Here is a 21,714-nt window from a genome sequence, read left to right as displayed (position 1 = left end):
GTCTTTCTCTTATAAACAGTTGATCCTTGAGGCCCTACCTTCTTCCTCCAGCCCAACTCTGTGCCACCTGCTGACTGTCCTGCCTTAGTTCAGATGAAGAAAAGGAGCCACCTTTTCTTCTCTGTTCACTTACCTCTTCCCCAAATATATTATTTTTATACAATTTTAATCTATTGTTTGTCTTTTGTCTGGTAATTGCGGATTGTAAACCACTTTCCAATATGTAATAATGAGAAGTGGGGAACAGATACTATGCCTGTGCAAAACCTCAGATGAATGCCACCCCTAAGTGAAAGTTTGTAGAGAGAATTCCTGTGAAGCTGTTTCACAAAAGCAGTGCGCACTGTGATGGAATGTATCTATGAAGGGGTGTGTGTGTGTGTGTGTGTGATGGAATATAGTAGAGATCCGGGTTCCCTCAGGAAGGAGGGAGCGCATTCCAGGAGGGAAAGGGGGGAGACAAGAGGCAACATAGTCCAGAGCAGGCACATCGGAAGGAGGAGAGACTTAAGATAGCCACTCCCTAGATTCTCCCAGAGTATATCTATTAGATTAGCATAGTACAGATTTTGTCTGGCAAGATTCTGTCTATATGGTGTAAGCAATAAAGAACTGTTCTTAGTTGGATTGTTTCCCTGTTGTTCTCGGGCTGGGCCTGGCACATACTCTCTCCACTCTAGCAGCAACGCAGCTATACTGCTTCCCTTCTCCTCACTTCTGAAAGTTCCAAAAGCCAGAAGAAATTTCTGTGCATGTTCAGCACATGCACAGAAACCTTTTGCAAGACTTCTGGTCAACTACTGGAAGGCTTGGCAGATGTTTCTGCACATGTGCAATGCAGGTACAGAACCAAAAACAACAACAAAAGTAAAAGTTCCAAGGCTATGTGTATTGTATTACCTTAATGCCTTAATAAGGCAAAAAATGCATCATGTCTACAGTGCAAAATGTCCTCCTAAGAGGTATTATCTTAGGCTATATCACTCATCCTTAACAAATTTAATATTTAATAGTATTTAATAATAATGACAGGAGAAAGACATTTCTTTTTGAATTTGCTTAGCCTCTATATTTTGCAACCCAAATTCTTAAACGTTTGTTTAATATTTTCACCCAAGTGTGTCCTTTTAAAGCCATGCTCAGAGAGAATTAAATTTCTCATTAGGTTTATAAATGCGCCAGGTAAATATAAAAGCAGTGGCCTTGGCAAAATTGCCTAATGATCAGACTCAGTCTTCTGTTAAAGAAAGATAGAAAGTACACTTATATCACAGGAAATCTCAATGTACTTTCATTTAAACCTACAAAACCATTGCATTTGGAATAATTAGTGGAGTTGTACACATTTTGAAAATAATTCAGAAGAAAACTTCAGAACTTGGGCAAGCTCAGCTCCTCTTTGATGTACATTAAAGAAGACTTTGTTTCAGGCTTCTCTGCTGACTAAAAAAAAAAGCTGTTGCTGCTTTAAGGAGTCCACTCATTAAAGTTAATGTAGTTCTTAAAGCAGCAGCAGCAAATCTTTTTCAGGCTCATATGGAAGTTTGAAAAAACATTGATTTAATGAATAGCAGAGAGTTGCTGCACTTAAATGATGTCTGAAGTATTTCATCCAAAGCTTGCAAAGCCCTAAGAAGACCCTGTGAAAAAAGATGAAATAAAACTTTTTAACAATGCTGAATAAAACACCTAATTAATGTTACACACGTGGTACTTTCTGGAGAATGAATGTGATTTCTTATTTCAAGAGGCAACCCTAGCATACTTGTGACACTTCCTCCTCCCCCAGCTACTAATTAAGTAGTATTCACTTCTGGTTGTACAATTTTTGAACAACTTTAGCATTCTGTAGGAGGATTTTATTAAACTAAAGAGCAGGAAACTCTATGAATTGTACATCCTGCATTATATTCCAATAGCAAGAGCTTATTTTCTCTGATATGCTATATTTGTAATTTTCAGCAACCAGACTTGGTAGAAATTATAAGTCTTTTGGGGGGGGGAAACTACTTTTTAATGAAAAAACAAGACTTTTAAAAGAAACACTAAAGAATGGCAGGATTCATGGTTTGGGAAGTGTAGTACACTTTGGGGAATTTTAAAAATATATACATTGCATTCTAAGCATCTCAAATAAGATTTGGCTGAATTTTGAAGTTGTATATAATTATGTGTTTCATATTCAGAAACATTAGTATCTGGGGTGCGCCTCAGCGTAGCCGCTCGTCGTCTTCCGCTGGCTCACTCTCCCCTCCTTGCAGAGCCGGACTTCCTCGTGAGCCAGCCAGCTCCGCTGCATGCCGCTCTGCGAGCTGCTGCCTCCTTCTGGGATCGGTCGGGGGTTCCTGTAGCCGGAGGTCGCTGGCCCCCTCCCTCTGTGCAGTGCGTCCGGGCTCCCCGCCTCGAGGGGCACTGCACCATCTGGTGCCCCTTTCCTCCGCAATGGTAGCAAGTACCTGCAGTCTGCCAGGCCTTTCCATCCTCAAGCCTCTGCCATCGGCTCTTGCACCTCGCCTTCAGCACTGCCTCATTGCAGTCGGGCGTGGTTGGTATCGGGGCTCAAGTCTCTTGTTTTCCCTGGTCCCAGGCAGCTTCCGCCGTCCCCATCAGCCAGCTCCACTCTGCTAGAGCCTCCGGGTCATCCCTGCTGGGTGCTCTCCCCCGGATCTCCGAGTGGAGCCTATCCTGCATACGGGAATAGGTTAATTGCTTGGGACCCCCCAAGAGCTTGCTCCTCGAGCTCCTGAACCGGGGTGTCTCTGCTGCCCACTGGTTCTCTGTCGTGCTTCCTGTCAGGCTGACAACCGCCACCAGCCTGGACAGGGGCCTCGCACCAGTCCCTGTTTCTGCGCCGCCCTCTGCAGCTGCCCCAGCCAGGGCTCTGGGTCTGCCATGCAATGCCTGCCACATGCCCGGTATGGCTGTCCACTGCTGGAGGTCCCCCTCCAGCTGGTCCAGCCTCTTCTCCGGCTCCTGGGTCCTGGACCCCTCGCCGTGGCTCCCAGTGGCCTCATGTCCCATCGACCCCTCTGGCTCCATCCTGCCGCTGAACGCCTGCCTGGTGTCCCGCAAACTGGCTGAGGTTGCGGGTCCTCTCCTCTCGCTTGGCACTGGCCCCGTCTGCATGACCTCTGGTCTGGGCTCCGCACGGCTCCTCGAGCTCGTGCCCTCGCCGCTGCTGGCATCGCCCAATTCCTCCTTCGCCTGCATCTCTGCCTTAGGGGCTTTGCCCCGCCAGAGTATGGTCTGCAGCATCACTTGGACGGCGTCCATCCACTGCTCGATCTTGGCCTCCAGTCAGGTGAGCTGTTCCTCCAGCTCCCGGGTCTCGGGTCCCAAGTCACAACTTGTCATGACCCTCCATCCTGGCAATCCGTCAGGGCCCTTGCCCCCGCTAAACAACCACCTGTCCTCCAGCGCCCTCTCGGCTGCATCAGTGTGCCCTTCGCACTGGACCAGTCCTGCCATCGCGCCTTCGGATCCAGGCTTCTGGTTGCCCCATTGGCTAGCGGTTTCCCCATCGCTGGCCATCTCCTGGTGCCGTCAATTGGTTCCTCTCCAGTCTGGCTGCAGGGAAAGAGGGTGAGCGCTCCTCGGTGTGTACCAGGTAGCACTCAATGGGGAGTCCTGGCTTTATGTAAGGTTTACCCCATTCGTCTAGAGAAACTCTCGTGACACGTGTGTTCAACAAAGAAGTTTACTCAAGCGTAACGCAGCAGTTACAAACAAAGCCAGGACTGGCTTGGCACATCTTCCCACACAATTTATAGTCATCCCAATCCCCTGCTAGCCCCATTGCTAGGTTACATATTACATATTGCAGATTACAGATTACCCACTGTAATCCCCCCTTTTACTCGAATGTCAGGTTCAGCCCAATTCTGTTGTTCTTTGATTGTTGTTTTCTGCAGGTGTGGTTGTTGTCTTCATTGGGTCTTTGCGCAAAGCCAGGAACCTGATTGCTCTTCCTCGATCAGCGGCTCTCCCCTTTGTCTATAGCGGCCATCTGGCGTTAACACAAGGCATCCGCTTGCAGTTTGTAAAGCAGCGCCAGCTGGCCCATTCATTAATTTGCGGTTTCGCACTTCCTCTTTCTTCGCTAGTGCTCGAGCGGTGAAACTGACTAAAGCGTGGCTGGGCAAGTTCCTAGCCATGCCGCGCTGGCTGAACCTGACAGTAGGTACCTATTTCTGTCAGGAAAAATAAAGCTCAGAATGAAGTGAGGTTGGCAAAGAACAACAAAAAAGCTTATGTTCAAAATTTAAGGAAGAGACAAGAATTCATATAGCAGCTGCTCAGAGGAGAATAGAAAATAGAAACAGGAGACAAAAATAAGGAAGAGCAGGGCATCAGTCACTGGCTTCAGATTGGTGGGTGATCACACAACCAAAATCCTCCCCCTTTTTAACTTGTAAAGTTGCACTCATTGCAACTTCAATTATTCAGTCGTGCCTGCCATTTTAAAGCCAGTGACAGCTGCTGTGGATACCACTGGGGAGAGCTAGACAATTTTTATTTTTCTTCAATCTTCTCCACAAGAAGAGAGAGTGCTCCACCAGGTAACTCCAAAGATCAGGATTGAAGCTTGAGATAGAAAGAAACATGGTCAGGGAATGTATTTATTTTGAAAGAGTTTAAATCTCCAAGTGAATAGCATCTAGGGTCCTGAAGAAACTGGGTAGTCTTCAAAGTGGGTGGGGTGGGGAGAGGATGATCCAAAAAACAATGGGCCAGTTACTCTGACACTATAATCCTCAGGAAGACTATGGAGGAGGTCATAATGACATTGATTTGTAACAGCTTGGAAACAATTATTAGTAGAAACCAGCATGGACTTGTCAGGAGCCAGTTTTAGAAGACTAATATCTCATTTTTTAATATATTAACTTCCGTAGTAAATTGTGGGAATGCTGCAGACATAGTATTAGCAGGTTAGTTCTGGACTAGATGGCATGATATACAACTGGTTTGAAATGTGTACTTATATAATATTCCTCATCAATTGGAGTGAGATGTTGAATCACTTCTGGGCCCTGTACTGTACTGTGCAATATTTTTTAATTGATAACTTGGATAAAGAGATGGAAGGAATGCTTATCAGATTTACAGTTGACACAAAATTGGGTTGTATAGGTAATATTCTAGAAAAGAGAAATAATATTTAAAACAGTCTTGATAGGTTAGAAAAATAGGCTGAAAAGAACTGGATGAAATTTAACAGAGACAAGTGCAAAGTTCTTCCCTTAAGGATGATGACCTAGCTTAATAACAATGCTTTCGAAAAAGATCTTTGTTCTTAAGAAACTGAATATAAATTAGTGTGATGTGCTTACGAAATGCAGTTTTAGGTTGCATCAAAAGAAGTAAAGTTTCCAAGTTCCAGGAAGAAAATGTTCCACTTTATTCAACTTTGATCAGACCCTACTTTAAATATGGTTTCCAGGTTTGGAAACTACTGTTTCAGAAAGATTCAGTCAAGTTTGGAAGGTTCACAGAGAGTTGAAAAGGATGATCAGGGGACTAAAATCTAAGTCTTATGAAGAGAGAATGAACAATCTGATTGACATTTAGTTTTAAGAGAAGACTGAAGTGGATATGGTAACACTCTTCAAATACCTGTTCTTCATCATTTCAGGATGGTAAACAGAGCACAATGGATGTAATGTCCAGGAAGGGAGATTACAATTGAATGTTTAAGAAATTTCCTAATAGTAAGAGAAGTTCAACAGTGGAATCAATTACCCAGAGAGGCTAGAAAGTCATCTGTATGAGATGCTTTACTTTGGATTCCTACACTGAGCTGGTAGTAGATTTGTTGGCCAAATGGCCTCTTCCAACTCCATGAATCTAAGCTCCCCCCCACCCCCAAGAATTGATTTCTGGACCTGTAATAACTAGAATATTGGGATTGCTCTAATACACAGAGACACACACACACCACCTCTCTGTTTATAGAATAGTATATCATTGCAATGTTTTATAAACATTAGCTCTAACTGATATATAGCATGGGTGTTATCTCCTGAAGCACATGCCTTAAGGGGTAACAGTTCTTTTCCGTTGACCTGTTCTGACAAAATCCTGGTAACATCTTATTCTCCCCCCCCCCTTTTGTTGTTTTTGTTAGAAGGAGGTTGTATGTGTATTTCTGTATGTAACAGTATAGGTAGTCCTCAACTTACAACCATTTGTTCAGTAACTGTTCAAAGTTACGACGGTGCTGAAAAAGAAGACTTATGACCAGTCCTTGAAGTTGTGGCCATCCCAGCACCCCCACAATCACGTGATTGTGATCTGGGTGCTTGGCAACCCATTCGCACTTATGACCAGTTGCCAAGTGTCCTGCAATCATGATTGCCATTTGTAACCTTCTATGCCAGCTTCCTCAGAAAGTCAAAGGGGAAGCCGGCAGGGAAGATTGCAAGTTGCTGGGGAAGACTGCAATTTTCCCCAACCTGCACACCCTCCCCCAGCCCCTCTGCACTCATGCTCCACACACCCTCCCCGACCTGCGCAGCACCACTCATGCACCCCCACACATCCTCCCCGACCCACATGGCGCATCTCGAGTACTCTTGAGATCCACACACCCTCCATGCACCCTCCCTGACCCGCACAAGTGCTTCTCACACACCCTCATGCACTCTCCCTGACCCTCCCCCATACCCCCACTCACCCTCTCACTCCCCCACCTGGCAGCAGCCACTGACCTGCCTATGGGCCTGGAACTTGCAACTTCCTGCCGGCTTCCCCACTGACTTTGAACGTAACTGGGACTGCAGGGATTGCTGTTGCTAAGTAGAGGACTACCTCTATGTGAAAAGGGGGGATTAATTTCATAAATGGGACACTTTTTACAGATAATTATTTTTAATCAGTCAATTCAATTAATATCAATTCATTTTTGTCTTGGCCCCACTCTTTGTTGGACTCCAGCTTTTGGCAGATATATGCATGAACATATAAAAGTATATCAGGAATACATTGATTTTTGGGTCAAAATTCAGGGTCATGTTCCTTATGGTAAATACAGTAGTGTTCCCTAGTGGTTGCTGATTTGAAAATGTGAAGAAGGGTTGGGCTTTTTAGATCTAAAACATCTTTTGTGTTGATCTCTGCTCATTTCCAACCCCATTTCCTTGTTATGCTTTCTCATGCCAGGAAAACCGCTTTTGATAGCAAGAGTTAGCAAAGAATGGAAAAGAGAATCTAAGCATCCTCTTGTCATGATAGTCTCTGTGCTCTTTTAGTTAAATTTCTTAACTATATCATTTTTGTTCAGTTTTAATCTCCACTTTCTCCCTTTGCTACCCACAGCTTGGCTTTACATCCAAGGAAAGATATTGTTGTCACTGGAAGCGATGATCGCTTATGGAAAATGTGGGCCTTTCCGAATGGGAACATTATCATGAAAGGTGAAGGCCATACTGATTGGCTTTCTGGATGCTGCTTCCATCCAAGGTGAGTAAAAATAGTGTTGGAAACCAGCATTGATTCTTTCAGACTTTAATCTATTAAAATTGATTACTTTCAGTACATCATAAACTTTCGTCCACAGCCTTGTATATCAGATTTCCAGGTCTCATCTAATTTAATCTTTTAGTCTTATACATGTTACAGAGATACATGTTAATTTCTTATTTTAATGTCAATTTTATTTTTGTCATTGATATTTTCCGCAGTCTACCCAGAGAAAATTGTGTTATTTCTCTCTCAATAGTATATCAGCAATCATTCAAGATATTGATGCTTAGAATGTAATTGTTTCACTATCATTATAAATCAAAGAAGAAATATAATGTTACTTTGGAAAAGCAGACTTTATTTCTTTAGTTCAGAAGGTAACACAGTGTGTTATATGATTTGGGGGAAAACTCTCCTTTGTACTGTTCACATATATGTATTGGGATACATCCGCATACTTAGGATGTGGTGGCTTGAGTCTCCACTGATCCACACAAGGCATCTCCACACCTTCATTCCTGTGCAGAGCTGAATTTGCTGTTACCAGCCAGAAATCATCCCCGCTAGTTATTTATCCATGAGGATGTAAGAGACAACTCCCTTTCTTCCATAGCTTGACTGGGTGGGAGGTGTGTCAGATCCCTTTCTTGGAGTGAACGCCACTGATTCACTAAGAATATTGAATCTTTTTTACTAAAGCAAGGTCAAAGACCTAGAAGAAAATTTAAAAGGAAAAAAAAGGAAAAGGAATAAACAATTGTAGGAAAAGGCTGGTTAGCGGCTCCCTCTAGGTTCTCAAACAAGCATATGCACCAGAACAAATTTACACAACCCAGATTTCAATCCATAAAATAAAATATTATCTGTACTGCAACAAGCTTCTCTGATCCTAGCTTGCTGTCCAAAATCACTAAATGCCTGCCTGGTTGCTATCAGCTGGAGCTTTTCTCTTACTTAGCTTGCAACAAGCCTCCAAGGAGGAAAACACAAATACACTGAGACAAATATAAAATTAAGACTGTCCTTCCCTTTTGTAAAGCCCTCCTGAGAGGGGAAAACCACTCTCTTGGTTGTCCCCTCAGCATTTAATTTTCATGGGCTTCAGATTTTCTACTCATTACCACATTACACATGAGCTACTTTCCTTTAATGTTTTCAGTGTCTGAACCTCCTGAAATGGAATTTCCTCATTTTCAGCACAATATACCCTCTGGATTATTGTGGGTTTTTCCCCCCCAACTTAAAAAAGGTACAGTCCCTTGAATTCAATTCTTAGATGCTGTTTACAACACTGTGGAAGCCATCTGCATTCTTCCAGAAAGTTTTTTCAACTTCCCACAGGCCTACAATCCTAAAACACTCTGGTAGACTCCCATCCAGGTATCAGTCAGATCCAATTCTGTTTAGTTATTTTGAGGTAAGATGAAGTTGGCTTTCACTTTTAATTTATTATCTTTATTAAGTTGGATGTGTGAATGATCTGTCAGCAAAAAACTATATCATCAGAAGAGAGAATTTATATTGTACTCTGGTGCAAGAATACTGAATAGCAATTCATATATTTTTGTTAAAAAAAGCTATTTTCATGGAAGATTATAGTACAAGTATGCAGATAAGAGTTTGGACATTTCTATATGTTCTTGCTTTCTGTCTCTCACAAACATGAGATGGAAAGAAGAACTTCTTCAGTCTCCTCCTGTCCAATCTTCTGCTTCCTTTTTTTGGTCTGTTTCTTTGGCAAGAGCTTCTGCTACTACTCCACTAAACTCGCCAAACTATTTTTCTTTTTCCTTCTGTGCTGAGACTTTAAAGCAGTGTTATATATGACAGCAGCAGTAGCCAGACCTATTACCTCTGAAAGGAATACCTTGTTACTTTAAAAGAGTTTAAATCCCCTGGGTCAGATGAATTGCATCCTAGGTGAGATTTTATCAACTTTTATAGAGGTGTCAAGTGGGATAGCACAAGGAAGAGTTTTAGATCCTCTTCTCTTCAGTATAGGTTGGAATAATATGCTGGAGGTAACAAAATGAAATTTAACAGAGACAAGTGCAAAGTTCTTTGTTTATGAAACAAAAATCAAATGCACCAATATAAGGAGTTGGATACCTGGCTTGGTAATAATACTGTAATAATATTACAAGGTTTGGTAATAGTACTTGTGAAAAAAATCTTGGAATAGTTTAAAGTCCCACAACAAGATGAACTGCATCCTAGGTAACTAACAGAACTAGCAGATGGTCAGGCTGAATCCTTAAGTATTATCTTTGAGAAATTCTAGTAAACTGTAAGATAACTGTTTTTAATGGTTGGGACATGGTAGTAAGAGGTGCTGAGTCCCATAGAGAGAAGGTGCATACAGCCCTCGTTGGGACTGGCAACTCAGTTGTTAAATGAAGCAATTACTAAGTCAAACTGCGACTGTGCTTATGATTTACTTCAGCTTTCCTTTGCTTTACAGACCTGTGAAGGTCTTAAATGTGAGGACTGGTTGCAAAGTTACTTTTTCATCACCATTGTAACTGTGAATAGTCACTAAATGAGTCAGTCATTAAACAAGAACTACCTGTAGAACCTCTCTACTTTCTGAGATTTCTGGAATTTGTAGCTATAATTCCTCTTTTAATTTTGAGTCTGATTTTGCTCACATAAGAATTCCTTGAAGTATAAGGAGAAGGAGGAGGTACCGCACAGTAAGACTTGCAAGATTCTGTTATTTATGGCCAAACTCCATAACAATAGTTTTAGCCTTTCCATGGAATTGATTTCCTGGTCCGATCTACCTAGTAGGGTTGGTTGACAGCCAGACAACCCAACTACATTTTCCTCGTTTTACATTTGGCATTCCAATCTCCAACCACAATTAGCATATCTTGCTTGCATGTTCTGTCAATTTGAAATTGAAGCAGCTCATAACTCATCAACCTCTTCTTCTGCATCATGGGTTGGAGCAAAAACTTGGATAATTCTCATATTAAAGGGTTGTCCATGAAGTCTAATTAATATTATTTGATCATTGGTTGCATTGTAGCCAAGTATTATTCTTGCATCCCTCCTGACTATGAAAGCAACACTATTCTTTCTTTGTTTTTCATGTCCTGAGTGGTAAACAGTGTGATCTTCTGACTGAAAGTGTCCAATTCCAGTCCATCTCAATGCCTAAGATGTCAATGTATAATTAATTCTTTTCATCTTTCACTGTGTTGAACTTTCCTGTGTTCATTCTTCTTACATTCCAAGTTCCCACTGTAATTCTGTCTTTGCAGCTTCGGATTTTCTTTTTCTGCATGGCAACATCAGCAATTAGAATGGAATGTAAGAAGCATGAAAGGCTTTAATCTAGCCACATCCTAAACACCATTACTACTCAGAAAGATTCCTCAGTAGCACATTGAGTGCTATCCAGCCTGAGGGGCCCAATATGCAGCACTATATTGCCAGTCATTTTATATTTTCTATCCATGTGGTTTTCTTGGTAAAATACAGGCATAGTTTACTACTGACTTCTTCTGTACAGTATGAAATGATGCTTTTGCTGTTGTCACTAAAGTGATCTTCAACCTCCAGCATCTTCCTATTTTGCTGTTGCCCAGTATAGCTGCCTGCTTGCTTTAGCTGGGCAGCTGGAATAATCTTCCTGCCTTGGGTGACCATGCTGGGATTATATACCCTTGTCATACACTCCTGGCATTTTTCACTCATCCCTTCCAAGAAGACCTGCAGCACGATGAGACAGCAGAGCAGCACTTGGGTAGTAGGGGGGTGGGTTATATATTAATATATTAATATGTGTCTGTGTGCAAATATATAAATTATATAATCATCAATCTGAATCAATCCCCTGCAGGATGAAGGTCTCTTCATTGAAGGTTATGGACTGTAACTTAGCTCCTAGTCCAGCACCTTAACCAATATATCACACTGGCTCTCATATATATCCATCCTTAGCATCGCATATCTGTTTGTGATATCAGTCATTTTCAAAGCACACACATACATAGTTCTTAGAATGCCTTGAGAGTAATAGCTTAAGAGTAGAAGTTTAATAAATGGGATAAAGGGAAGATACTTACATATTAGCTATAGTATGGTCATACGGGAGTAGTTTGAAGTAGTTGGAGATCTAGGAACAAATGAGATCTTCTATCTCGTCTCACTTCAATGGGGATGGGAGAACAAGCTCCATAATGTTTTAAATATTTTAGATATACTAGATTTACAAAACTAGTTCATCATCCCAAAAGAGAGAGAGGGAGGTAGAAAGCAATTGATTTCTTTACAAATCACATCTTTACAAAACAGTGGAGAACTCCACTTCAGTGGAGAACTGAAGACAATAATTCATGCCTTTGTCACCTCTCTGCAGCTTGCTTTACTTGGTGTAGCCCTTGAAGGTGACTTGGAATCTACACCTGAGACAGAATGTGGTGGCCCACTTGCTGACTGGTATTAGCTAGTTTAACAGAATAGTACCTCTTATGTGGGAACTGCTCTGATTGACAGTAGGCTTCCAGGACCAATTCAAGAGGCTAGTGATACAGTTCCTTACAGTTTGGATCCTTGTTCCCTCAGGACTGTCTTCTCCATGCCTAACTTACATGATCTCATAGGGAGAGGATGCTCTGGGTGCTCACCATAAAAGAAAGCATGGAGACTGGGACCTAAATATGGACTTTCTTAATAGTAGCCCCTTCTCTCTGGAACACCTTCTCCCTACCCCCCCCCCCACCTGGTAATGTTTCAGAAGATGATTAAAACAGTCCTCTTTCAGAGAGCATTCAAACTCATTTGAGCCAGTGATGGGTTTATTTGTAGTTTTTAATAGTTTTGCTTATTATTTATTGGTTTTATGAAGGGATTTTATTGTTTTTGTTGGTATTTTATCTCGTATGTTATAAACTACCTGGAATCAGAAGACTTGGTGGCATATAAATTTTGGCAAATAAATACATTCCTTTTTTAACATTATGGTACACATAATATTTTCTTCTAGTTACATCTTTCTGTAATAGCTGAGATCAGTATTTCTACATAGATGTTTAGTTTTAAATATAGCAAAGAACTTTAGAATGAATTGCCTAAAGTCTGAGAAGCACTTTTTCTCCACTGGTCTGTTAGAACTGGTGATGATCACCTTTTAATGATCATGTTTATGAAATATGTAAGTTAGAAGAACACTGAATACAGGTCGTCCCTGGGTTAAGAACACCCGGTTTACAGATGACCCATAGTTAAGAACTATTGTAGCAAAATTCGAGTTAAATACACAATGATTTGAGTTAAATGCACAATGATTTGAGTTAAATACACAATGGTTCAAGTTGATTACTCAATACTACTTATACAGTATTATACAATAATACTGTTCTGGCTTACATACAAATTCAACTTAAGGACAGACCTTGGGAATGGAACTCACTGGGGACTATCTGTAGACAGTTTTCAAAAATATGTTACTATTGTCAGATTCAGCCTGCACAGCATGGCCAATGCCGCTGTTCAGTTTCATCGCCCCTAGTCAATTTCACCACCTCAGGCCAGGCAGCAGAAAAGAGGAAGTCAAGTTAATTGCCAGCAGGTGGCAGCAATTGACTCAGGGCAGGAGCGGATACTTTGTATCACAGCCGGCTTCCCTTGAGCGCCCCAGGCAACCGCAAGGCTCAGAAGCGCAGCAATCGGCAAGCAATTAAGGAGCCCTGGCTTAACCTGCAGAAGAAAAGCCCAACGAACTCAACAACCCCACAAACAAAGGACAGCAATCAGGGAAACACGGCTGAATCTGCCATTTGGGCGAGGGAAAGAATGCCGCGGGCAACCAGTAACCCAGGCAACAGGGAGAAGGGCGGGAAAAAGGGGATAACTCCGGATCAAGGAGGGAACCCTATAAAACCGCTGTATGTAACCGCACGAAACCAACCCTTGCTTTGCTGAGTAAACTTCTTTAACTGAACCTGTGTTTCGCAAGAGTTTCATTCGGCGCTGAATGTGGTAACTCTTACAACTGTACATCCCTGAATGGAGTAGGAAGTTCAACTCGGTGATCTAAATCACCTTCTATGATTCTATGACTAATCTTCCTCTGTGAATGTATAAGTAATACAATAAAGATTATTCTTATTTATGAAATACCAGAAAGCATTTTTTTCCTTCAAAATATTAAAAATGCATTAAGCTGAAGAATATGATAAGGAAAATAAGGGGTTTTCAGTATCAGTTGAAGGCTAGAAATTCTAAACTGCTGTAAGATTCCTTTGGGAAAATGCCTAATCATAGTTTTCATACAGACTAATGAATTTAACTCTCAGCTTCTATTAAATTGATCAGATTTCTATTACACTCTTCTATGAAATATCTTATGTAATAATAGTAATACATGAAGATGGATAGGCAGGTGTGGTTAACTAGATATAGATTTTTTTCTTTATTTTTCCAATTTATTGGACAAGTAGTTTCTGAGGGGAGTACTGACATTGTTGAGAATTTAATTCTGTGATGGAAATAAATTTCAAACATTAAAAACAATAATTTCATATATACTGTATTAAAAATGTGCTTACTTAAAACTATTACACATTTTAAGTAGAAAAATTACTTTACTTCTGAAAGCCTAGCTTTAAAAAATGGAACCAGTCCTGCCCTATATATTACTGGGATCATACTGTAGCCTGAATTCCTCTTTGATCATGTTCATTATATTTTGTTTCCACCTTATTCCACTTTGTTATTAACTCAGTACTTAAACAAGAATAGAGAACCTTTTCCACAGCTTCCAATCAACTGGAAGTATACTGAACATTCTTATAAAGTATTATGTTTCTTAGAACATTTTAAAGTAATATATAAATAGTAATAATAATACTAGTAGTATAGAAAATAGAGACTTTTATCATATTGGCTTGGGAAATCTAGCTGAACAGCTGTGTAAGAACTTTCCTGTGCAAATCAGATTTCTTTTTTTCAATGACAGTGGAACCAAACTGGTTACTTCAAGTGGAGACACAACAGTTCGCATATGGGACTTCACAAAGGGCGGCTGCATTCTGACATTAGAAGGTCATAGCTATGCAGTGTGGGACTGTTCCTGGCATTCATGTGGCAATTTTGTGGCATCTGCATCTATGGATAAAACAAGCAAAGTTTGGGACCTGAACAGGTATGTGACTGTTTATAACCTGCTAATTTATTTTTTTATGTGTGAATTTAAACAAGTAGAGAAAAGAGTGGAGTTTTTAGACAAAACAAACAATAATTTAGAAAGCCAGTTTGGTGCAGTGGTTAAGGCATTAGGCTAGAAACTAGAAGACCATGAGTTCTAGTCCCACCTTAGGCACAAAGCCAGCTGGGTGACCTTGGAGCCAGTAGCTCTCTCTCAGCCCTAGGAAGGAGGGAAGGGAAAGCCACTTCCAAAATCTTGCCAAGAAAACTGCAGGGACCAGTCCAGGCAGTCACTGGAGTCAAAAACTGACTTAAAGGGACAAAAAATATATATTAATAATAATTGAATGTAGCTATTCTATCCTTAAATGAAACAAGCACATTTATGTCAACTTAAGAAATAACTGCTAGGTACTTAAGTAAATGAGCAGAACAAAAATGGATGGATGCTCAGACTCTATCTGATAATCCTGTCCTGCCCCAGTTCCCCAATCACATGGCAGGGACAGATTAGTTTGACAGAAGTCAGAACTGCTTGATTGCAAAAGGAATTAGAAGAGAATGTGGGATGTTGTACGTTGCCCATCAGTGCAAGGAAAACCACAATTTATTGTATCTTATTGGCTTATTAAAATAATTACTTTGCAAAGGCCATTTTGATTGTCATGCATATTTTATTGCCCATTTACTGAGCTCAGTATTCAAGATCTATGCAGAACAATACTATGTATTTTGATTACTCCTGATTTTCTCTAATGTAAACTGCTTTTGTTACCATAATATATCTGAGAAGCAGAACCTTTTGTAAGTATCTTACTTCTTTTATGTCTTGTATTTCAGTTCAGTAATATATTGAAAAATACCATAATTTTGCCACTTTTTGTTGTTGTTAGTTTCTGAATTATGTAATAATGGCACTCATTCAATTGTGCAGATGTGATACTTTAGGTTGACTTATAATGCTGGTATACAGCCCTAGGTTGTGAAACTGAGAATAATCATAGTGTTCCATCCTGCTTCTTTATTTTCTCCCTATATAAGTCATAACTTATATAAATCGTAACTTATATGACTGGCTCTTAAAAACATGTTCATTTTTTAAATTTGCTGTTCATATGATTGACACCTTATATACTTTTCCTATGATCAGAAAGAAGGCTTCTTAATTTTCATCAAATGTATTGGTTTGATCTTGGATTGTAAATTAATAAGTAATAATAGTAATAATAATATCAAATGTAGTTCTAATGCATTTGTCTGCAAGAAAGATTAGGAGTTTTCCCCCTAAAAATATTATCTTTAAAACAAAGATATGGGAATATGGTAATAGAGGCAGACAAGGTAATTTCAGTCTAATCTTCTCTTTTTGAGGGAGATTGTTTTATATTCCAGGTTATCTACCTTTTAAAAGCTATTGCTGGACAATAATGCTTCAGACAATAGTGGAATAAGAGGAACATATTTGAATCCCACCCCTTCATACATACAGTGCATTAAGACATAATGTAATCCTACATTTTGCAATTAGATGTTTGGGAATCCATGTGCCATGAACAGGAGCTCTTATTCTTCCCTTCCTCTACCATGTTTCCTGGTTCCCCCCTACATAGAACTAGACAGGTTTGACACTTGCAAAGTACATTGCCCATATCTAGACAACTGCCCGTTCATAGACCACCCTTTAGTGCACTATTCATGTATTTTACCTTAAACCTCCCCTTCCCCCATATTAGATCCCAAAAAGGTTTGTTTGTTTGTTTGTTTGTTTGTTTGTTTGATATTAAGGCTATGTGTATCTTCAAAGGGGCATTTTGTTTGGTGGGATATTCAAGCAAAATTCCTCTTCAAAATTTTGCCACAAAGCAAGGCAATGCCCCATTTCTAACAAGAGGAATAGCTGGCCATTTGGTTTCACTCATTTATCAGTGGCCTACGAGCATGCATGATAGCCACAGTTAGCAAGATGGATTGGCCAGCTGAGACCAATTAGCTCTACTTTGATGTTTTGTCAAGGAGAAGCAATGTGCCCCCAAAACGTATTTCCCTGTTGTAAGTGTGCCACATCTAAACAGATTGCCTATGATCTGTACTCCCCTAGTAAATATACGCACAAACCTTGCACACAGCCCACTTGTACTGTGTCACCTAGAATTTTCAATTGAAACTGAAACTACAGGTATTCCTGAATATTCTTTACCTCAGCAGATGTATGGATGTGACTCACTTCTACATGTGGATGCATACATGCAGACAGAGACTACATTCCACCCCTCACGTACACAAAAGAAGCAAAATAAAAATTAAAGAAATATTAATTGAATTAAAGGGTACTGATTAAAATTATTTGCCTTGCTGGTATATTAAGGCATATAATTTGTAAAATGCATTGGTCCTCTATTTGAATGCAGAGGAGCTTCCATCATGAAAACAGTGTGACACATTTTGATGAAATCAATAGATCCTGTGGATCCTCTGGGTCATATGACTGGGAGGGAGAGTTAAAACAGAGGAGTCAGCAACATTCTGAGCTGCTGCCCAACTGGATCTCCTATAAAGTTGCATTGGGGGATTTTTTTTTCTGGATTCTTTTTCTCCACAGACCCCAGGCTGTCTTTGAACTTGATTTTGCTGGCTTCTCTCTCCACACCAAATTTGATCCTGTTCTATTCAGTTTTTTTAGGGTGATCCCATTGAAGATCCATATCCAATGTTCTGACTTCAGTACTTTATGACCCACTGACCACAAGGTGTCAATAGGGAGAAATAGATTTACTGTGCCCCCTCTCTGTCTATCACTTTGCCTGCTCTTTGTCTATTAGATTGCTAATTGGAGGGTATCACCTTCTGCCCTTCTTCACAGCCATGCATCCACAGAGCACATGCTCTTTTGACTCTCCTCAATAGGATATAAGCTTTGCCTATTTCTATAATGTATTACTTGTAAATAAATCACTGTGCTCTTATAACTATAAAAGCTGCTTCACTTCATTGCTTTATTGCCCAGATTAGATTCCTGATCTCAGGAACGCTCATTCACATAGTCAGAATACTTCAAACTTCAATAAATCCAGCCCCTTTGCCCTGCATCTTTTCAACATTCTCTTGGATTGAAACAATAACAAGTTAGGAAAGATCTGAAGAGCTTGGCTTCTGGAATTCTTTCCAAGCCTTTTACGGGTTATGGCCACAAGAGGCATGGCCATATGTTTGTGTGTATGAGTGTGCACTGACTCCCTAGGATGTGTTTCTATATGTATATGTATATTTGACTCCCTATATGTGTGTATATGTATATTTGTTGGTGTATTGGTACATGTGTATGTATGTGTTTGTATGAGAAAAAGAGAGGTGGGTGCATACCTAATCAGGGTGGGTGCATACTGGTTGCCTCTTTGCCCAACTCAAGATGATTTATATTTGAAGAATTTTGTACTCTCTTAGTATTCTAATTTTGCTTTGTTGTCTGTTACCAATTTACTACTTTCTCTGAGCAGCTGGAATATTTTTTTTCCTCTTCTTTTTAATCTGAATGCTTTGGAGAAAAGTTTTTTTTATTATTTAGCTTTCTGGCCACCACCTATATAAATCTGTATATGCTCTTTCATGATGACCAGTTTACATTGCTTTTATATGTCTTTTTTTGGCTTTGGATCTATAGCAGTTTTTTGTTTGCGGACATGCTGTCTTTTTCTGCTGTCTTCCTCTGCCCCCACTTGTGTTTTTAAAACCTTCTATTTTAGGAACTCCCACTCACTGTGAGCTTATTTTCCATTTTTTTAAAAAACTTTTACTAAAGTATATAAAAAGTACAATTAAAATACAAATCAGAAAATATAGAAAAGAGGGAAGATAGAACTAAAAGAAAAAGATAAAAACTAAAAAGGTGGGATCAAATAGAAAGATAAAATAAGAAGTGACTTCCGACTATCTCCAATACAGATATAAGTACAAATTTTTAAAAAGTTAAAATCTTACCACTATTTAATCCTAATTCACATTATTTCTATCAACACAAACCATCTAATCATTAAACCCCACAATCAAAGCTTCATTTTTTCCTGACCCAAGCATGCAGTCTAGGAAGGGTTGCCATGAGGAAACAAATTTAGAAACAGTATTATCTCTTATTAAGGCTGTTAACTTCGCCATTTGAGCCAAGCCCCTTAATTTAATAGTCCATTCTTCCACTGTAGGTATTTGTGAGTCTTTCCATCGTTGCGTATGTAACAGTCTTGCAGCTGTGGTCATATATAGATGCAAAGTTCCATGTTGTTTCTCCAATCCTTTCCCCATCAAACCCAGTAAGAACAGTTCTGGTTTTTTTTTAATATTCACTTTAAGAATTTTTTGAATAACATTGCATATCTGGTCCCAGAATTTTTTAGCCTTTTCACAAGTCCACCAAAGATGTTAAAAAATTCCTTCACCCTGTGTACATTTCCAACAAACATTTATTACACCAGTATACATTTTTGATAACTTATCAGGATTTAAATACCAGCAGTACATCATTTTATAAAAGTTCTCTTTTAAGTTATAGTTCAACGTAAATTTCAAACCTTTGTTCCACATATTTTCCCATTGCTCCAACATGATATTGTATCCAAAATTTTTGGCCCATTTAATCATACAATCCTTGACTTGTTCATCTTCTAAATTCATCTGCAACAACACATGCTCATCATTTGTACAAAGTTGAGTCTCAAAATAAGATATTTCATTAACAAATCTATAATTCTTTTTATCCAACTTAAAACGTTCAAACAATTGCATATGAGTAAATCAGTGACATGTAAAGCTTCTAATTCTAACTGTTCTCTTGTTTTGAAACTTGATTCACCCTCCTCAAAATTTAATAAATCTTTATATTTTAACCACTTCATTTCTCCCACATTTTCTCTTCTAGTAAATGCTTCCTGAGGTGACAACCACAAAGGTACATTAGGAGACAGTCTTACCTTATATTTATTCCAGATCCCAGTAAGGCATTCCTAATATAATGGTTCTTAAAATCCTTATTAACTTTAACTTTATCATACCACAAGTAGGCATGCCACCCGAATCTTAATTCATGACCTTCAAGTAGTAATAATTCTTTATTCTCCAAGGTTATCCACTCCTTCATCCAAAGCAAACAACAGGCATCAAAATAACATTTTAAATTAGGCAAACCCAAACCTCCTCATTCCTTGGCATCTTGTAACAATTTATATTTAATTCTCGGTTTTTTGCCTTGCCAACTGAATTTAGATATACAGTGGTACCTCTACTTACGAACGCCCCTACTTACGAATTTTTCGAGATACGACCAGCTCCGGCCCCAAAAATTTACCTCTACTTACGAACTTGCCTCTACTTATGAACCGGATCTGCGGCCATTTTCCCTGCTGCCATGCGGTCGCGGCTTCCTGTGGGCGAGATCGTGGTAGCAAGGAGACGTTCGGTGAGGCTTGTGGTGTGTTTTGTGGCGTTTGGAAGGTTTTTGTGGCGTTTGGAAGGTTTTTGAGATTTAAAAATAAAATGCATATGTTTCAGAACTGTTTAGCCATATTTACATTGAACCTTATGGGGGAAATTTACCTCGGGGAGCGACCAAATTCGGAGGGCGGAACGGATTAACCGGATTTACATTGAACCTTATGGGAAACTTTACCTCGACTTGAGACCAACTCGAGTTGCAACCAGAGTCATGGAACGGATTAAGTTCGTAACTAGAGGTACCACTGTATCTCTCTGCCACTGTTTAAACAGTAAATCTGTAGTCAGAATCGATATAGTCTGAAAAAGAAACAACATCCTAGGCAAAACATTCATTTTAATCACTGAAATTCTCCCCATGAGAGACAATTGTAATTTTTCCCATCTTACCAAATCTTTTTTCACTTCATTCCAAATTTTGCCATAGTTATTCTGAAGCAACACACTATTCTTAGTAGATGAAATCACCCCCAAATATCTCACCTTTTTTTCAGTCTTGAAACCCGTCTTGCTCATCAGTAAATCTTGATCAGGTAGGGTCATGTTTTTAATTAACATTTTTGTTTTTTGTTTATTTACTTTAAAATAGTAAATGAGCCAAATTCCTTCAGTTTCTTCATCAAGTACTCGGCAGATACCAGAGGGACTTGTAGTATCAAAACTAAATCGTCGGCAAAAGCCCTCCGTTTAAAAACCTTTTGTTTAATCTTTAAGCCCTTTATTTGTTCATCCCTTCTAATTTCTCTATTAAGAACTTCGAGAACCAAAATAAAGAGCAAAGGCAACAACGGGCAACCTTGTCTTGTTCCTTTTTGTATATGACATGATTCAGTTAATTCTTCATTCACAATAATACTAGCCTTCTGAGGCGTATATATTGACTTTATTCCCTGTATAAAATGTTCTCCGAAGTCCATACTTTCCAAAAATTTAAACATAAACTTTCAATTCAAATTATCAAAAGCTTTCTTGCATCCAAAAAAATAAGAGCCGTTTGACATTCATTATGATATTGTAAATATTCTATAATATCCAGTGTGACTCTAACATTGTTAATTGTCTCTTAATTGTCTTTTAGGCAGAAATCCACATTGATCATGATGAATAAATTCCTGCAGAATTTTTTTAACCTTTCTGCCAACACTGAAGCCAATATTTTGTAATCGTTATTCAACAGTGAGATTGGTCTATAGTTCTTAATTTAAAAAGGATCCTGTCCTTCTTTAGGTAGAAGCACAATGTTAGCTTCCTTCCATGAGTCAGGCATTGCCGCACCCAGCAATATGGAATTCATCAATCTTTTAAAAGGTAGAAGAATCTCATCTTCAAAACATTTATAATATATTGCAGGTAATCCATCAGGTCCTGGTGCTTTTGCCAGTTTGGTTCTCTTCATAGCTTCATCTATTTCAAAAGTAGTTATAGGACTATTCAATATTAATTTCTATGGCTGTGAAAGTTTTGGTAATTTTTGCTTGTTCAAATATTCATCAACCTTTTCTAAAGAAATTTCTTGTTTTTTATATAAATTAGAAAAAAAATTATGAAATGCTTTTTTAATATTTTCATTGTCCAATAGCTCTACATTTCCTTCTTGAATTTTAGAAATCATTTTCT

General features: G+C 39.3%; 1 protein-coding gene across 4 annotated transcripts in view; it reads left to right on the top strand.

Moving 5' to 3' along the window:
- Positions 1–21,714, top strand: part of SPAG16 (sperm associated antigen 16) — a 336,494-nt gene that overhangs the window by 159,127 nt on the left and 155,653 nt on the right. For all 4 annotated transcript variants that reach the window (XM_088135583.1, XM_088135582.1, XM_088135584.1 and 1 more), the window contains 2 exons: positions 7,318–7,461; positions 14,432–14,617. In XM_088135583.1, coding sequence (XP_087991709.1) covers positions 7,318–7,461; positions 14,432–14,617 — 330 coding nt within the window. The remainder of the gene's footprint in view (positions 1–7,317; positions 7,462–14,431; positions 14,618–21,714) is intronic.

This window comes from Python bivittatus, unplaced genomic scaffold (assembly GCF_059951505.1).
Source record: "Python bivittatus isolate LINGU-HERP-01145 unplaced genomic scaffold, Pbiv_v1 ctg000200_np1212, whole genome shotgun sequence".
NCBI classification, from domain to species: domain Eukaryota; kingdom Metazoa; phylum Chordata; class Lepidosauria; order Squamata; family Pythonidae; genus Python; species Python bivittatus.
This window is presented reverse-complemented; position numbering and strand designations above follow the sequence as displayed.